Source organism: Apium graveolens, chromosome 8 (assembly GCF_009905375.1).
Source record: "Apium graveolens cultivar Ventura chromosome 8, ASM990537v1, whole genome shotgun sequence".
Taxonomy (NCBI): Eukaryota; Viridiplantae; Streptophyta; class Magnoliopsida; order Apiales; family Apiaceae; genus Apium; species Apium graveolens.
Window position 1 is genome coordinate 200,515,745 of NC_133654.1, and position 4,034 is coordinate 200,519,778.

The following is a 4,034-nucleotide window of genomic DNA, read 5'->3' on the forward strand; positions in this document are numbered from 1 at the left end:
ACAAATAAGTAGAGTTATTTGCCTGAATTCACTTTCCTGTTTCACGGAAGTTGAACTACTGCCACCTAGTATACTTTTCCATTTCCTAGCGTGAATGCCCTCACGCTCCGAATCTACAATCCAAAAATCAAAACCTTAATCAAATTCCCACTGGACGTTACCAGGACGCTTTAACAATTCCCTTTATCGTTATACCGTAAGAGTATTTATATACTCAATTATAATCACACAACATGTCTATACCATAACTCGTATACCTTAACCATATAGACTTTGATTTACGCATTTAAACATTCCATTTTACATATCAACAATTTTACATTTAAACCCTTTAATCCCTTTTTAAGACGGGCTCTGTTTTACCTGACGGCCTGACAACACAGGGGTGTTGGCCCCAAATATCACTTTTTGGGGTGCAATGACCCTCAATGTCACTTCAAAACGGAGTCTCGGGGTCTGTTTTTATTTTTTTATGTTTGAATATACAAAACGTGGTTTCGTCTTACGTTTTTCAATTTTTTTTGTCTTCTTATGCTAAACGTGGTTTGGTAAACCGTTTTCAGCTAAACACACTTCCAATTCACCTTTTTCTATACAAAAACAGCAACTCGGCTTGCGTTTTTGAACAAAAAAAAAACAAAACGGGAGACACATCTCCGATTTTATTTTATATGAAAAACAGTACCTGAATCTCCGTTTTGGAGTGACATTTGGGCCATCTTTTTGAAAAGTGACATTCATGGCCATTATACCCCAAATAGTGACATTTGGGGCCTTTTTTCACAACACAGCTTAATCCTAAGCTGACTCTTTAAATTGGAACGCATCTTTCTACGTTCCCAGTTACTAATATATAAGAAAGATAATTAACCATCAAAATCATTTAAGCACATAATTTATAATTATACCACAAAATCATATTTTATTCACTTAATTACGTTGCGAAATTCTCGGTCTACATGAACCATTACCACTGGTGGATCTGCTTAATTAATATCGTGCTTGAACAGCACCAAAGGTAGAGGGTCATTGAGTTGCCATGATATAACAAGTCTAATGTAGGGCTTTAAAAGTGTAACCCTCTTGATCGTAAATTGCATCATTTGTTGCACTTTTCACAAGAGAAACATCACAAATTTTCAGGTTGTATCTTCATTCCTTGGCCAAGTTTGTCGTCTCTAGATTTTGTCGTCTATTTCCATGTAAATGGCTGTTTGTTGTCTCCAGATTTTCATTCTCTGCCAAGTTTGCTTAACTTCTATGCTTTCATGTTTCGATCTAGTTTTTTTTTATCTTACTAGCATGTATCGGGTCAATCTGAGTTTCTTCATTGACATGGAAAAGCGCAGAATAGCAGAATGCTCACGAGCCATTGACATGGAAAAGCGCAGAATAGCAGAATGCTCACGAGCCAAGGGCACAAAACAAAACAAAACAAAACGTGGATTACATAAAGCCTAAACGAAAGCTTAATGCTACTCGGTGCATGAGCCGAAATTAGGAATTTTAATTTCTACATCTATATTACCTGGACATTAAATTCTTTCAGACAATTTAATTTCATGGCCTGCTGCCTTGTATATTTTTTTCAATAAACTCCATGCCATCCATGCTTATGTATACATTTTGCAGAACTCGGACTTGTTCTTCACAAGTCAATGATAGATCTTCTATCTAATATATGCGCGTTGAACAATTCATAAATATATATAGATAGATGTACAGAATATGACTTGACCACAACCTATCTATGATTTCATAAATCTAACAATTTTTTTAGGATAATATTGAGAGACTCTAAATTTTTGTAACTACCACTCTCACTAATAGTGACTCTTTTATCCCTACTAAACTAATTGTAACATCATCTCTTAGATTTCTAACTTAATTCTTTCTAACTTACTTGTATGTTAATTTACTCCCATATTTTTTTGGGATAAAAATGGAAAAAAAAACTTTGTAATCATACCAACAATCTAAAGATATCTTGTCAAAGAAAAAAAATACAATAGAGAGATATGAGATATTTGAGATATATGTGTAGTCGTAACTCACAAGTAGTTAACAAATTTTAAATTTAATTATAACACACAAAATGGATAATTTTAGCACTATAATTTAGTAGTTAAAATTTCTTCAAATGCTTTTCAAATAATTATTATGTATGGCGTTTTGGCAAGTTATATATATAAGAATATTATTTTAAACCCAAAACTTTTAGCACTAAAATAATTTTTGAGTGCACAAGTTGACAATGTGTGTGTCCTGGTGATTTGCTTCTCAGAGTTCTGTTTTTTCATTCTTAAAACTGTTTTCTGCCACAGGCCACCTAAACAATGTATGTGAAATTGTGAAAATGTACAAACCATTTGTATGTATGAATAAATTATAAGTGAGCTGTGACTTATATTTAATTTAACCTCATCTCTGTGAAGTGAAAATTTAAGAGAAGACTTGAGTATCATAAATCAATTTTAGCCAAAATTTTATTGTTGTAGACAATGGTAGCAATACAGTAGACAGTAGTTAAAATATTGCACTCTTTTCTCAGTATAGTAGTATAGTAAGACTCGTAATACATTGGATTATATCAGATACACATGCACTGGTTGGTTCTTGCAGCATCTCAATACCATGCAGGGAAGAAAGCTAATATATATTAATCAGTTGTGTCCACCAATGCCTCCGCCCCCGCCTCCGCCTCCACCACCAAATCCACCGCCAAAACCACCTCCTGCACCTCCACCTATTCCTCCTCCAATTCCACCACCTTTACCGAAACCTCCTCCACCACCAATGCCGCCACCTTTGCCTATACCTCCTCCAAAGCCACCACCTTTTCCAAATCCTCCACCACCTTTGCCAAATCCGCCACCACCACCTAGGCCTCCACCCTTTCCTATGCCACCTCCAATGCCTCCACCCTTGCCTATGCCACCACCAATGCCACCACCTTTGCCAATCCCGCCTCCAATACCACCTCCTCCACCAGCACCTCCACCTTTTCCGATCCCTCCGCCAATGCCACCTCCTTTTCCAATTCCTCCGCCAATGCCACCTCCTTTCCCGATGCCTCCACCTACACCACCACCCTTGCCATATCCTCCTCCAACACCACCACCTTTACCAAATCCTACTCCAGCACCTCCACCTTTTCCTTTTCCACTGCCTCCTCCAACACCACCACCTAAACCAATCCCTCCTCCACTACCCCCACCTTTACCAATACCACCACCCTTACCAATTCCTCCACCAACACCACCACCTTTTCCATACGCACCTCCTGCTCCTCCGCCGCTACCGCCACCTTTTCCACCACCTCCTCCTACACCACCACCAACTCCTCCTCCTTTTCCTATTCCACCACCCACTCCTCCACCTTTACCTATCCCACCCCCAACACCTCCTCCAACTCCACCACCTTTTCCGATACCTCCACCTACACCGCCCCCATGTCCACCACCAATACCACCGCCTTTTCCAATTCCTCCACCTACACCACCGCCAATACCACCACCTTTTCCAATTCCTCCACCTACACCACCCCCATGTCCACCGCCAATACCACCACCTTTTCCAATTCCTCCACCTATACCGCCCCCATGTCCACCGCCAATAGCACCACCTTTTCCAATTCCTCCACCTACACCGCCCCCAATCCCTCCACCCTTTCCAATGCCACCACCAAATCCGCTTCCACCTCCAAAACCTCCCCCACTTCCACCTCCAAATCCTACACCACTTCCACCACCTCCTCCACCCCCACCTCCAAATCCACCACCACTACCACCTCCACTACCAAACCCGCCTCCAAACCCTCCACCAAAACCGCCTCCCTTACCAACACTCAAGAACTTTTCTTCCTCATCACCCCTCACATCCCTAGCAAACACAACATGACTTGCTACAAGAACATGAAGACAGAGCAATGCTAACACACTAACTTTCATAAAACCAACACGCCCCATCTTTAACGTCAGTATCAACCTCGAACTTAGTGAACTTCACACTGATAGTTGAATGAACAGCCATCA

At 40.4% G+C, this 4,034-nt stretch overlaps 1 protein-coding gene across 1 annotated transcript; it reads right to left on the bottom strand.

Annotated features, from left to right (window-relative positions):
• Nucleotides 1–2,459: 2,459 nt before the first annotated feature.
• Nucleotides 2,460–4,034, bottom strand: LOC141677422 (uncharacterized). Its single transcript, XM_074483352.1, has one exon. It carries the CDS (start codon nt 3,966–3,968, stop codon nt 2,664–2,666), a length of 1,305 nt encoding a protein of 434 aa, XP_074339453.1. The 5' UTR covers nt 3,969–4,034; the 3' UTR covers nt 2,460–2,663.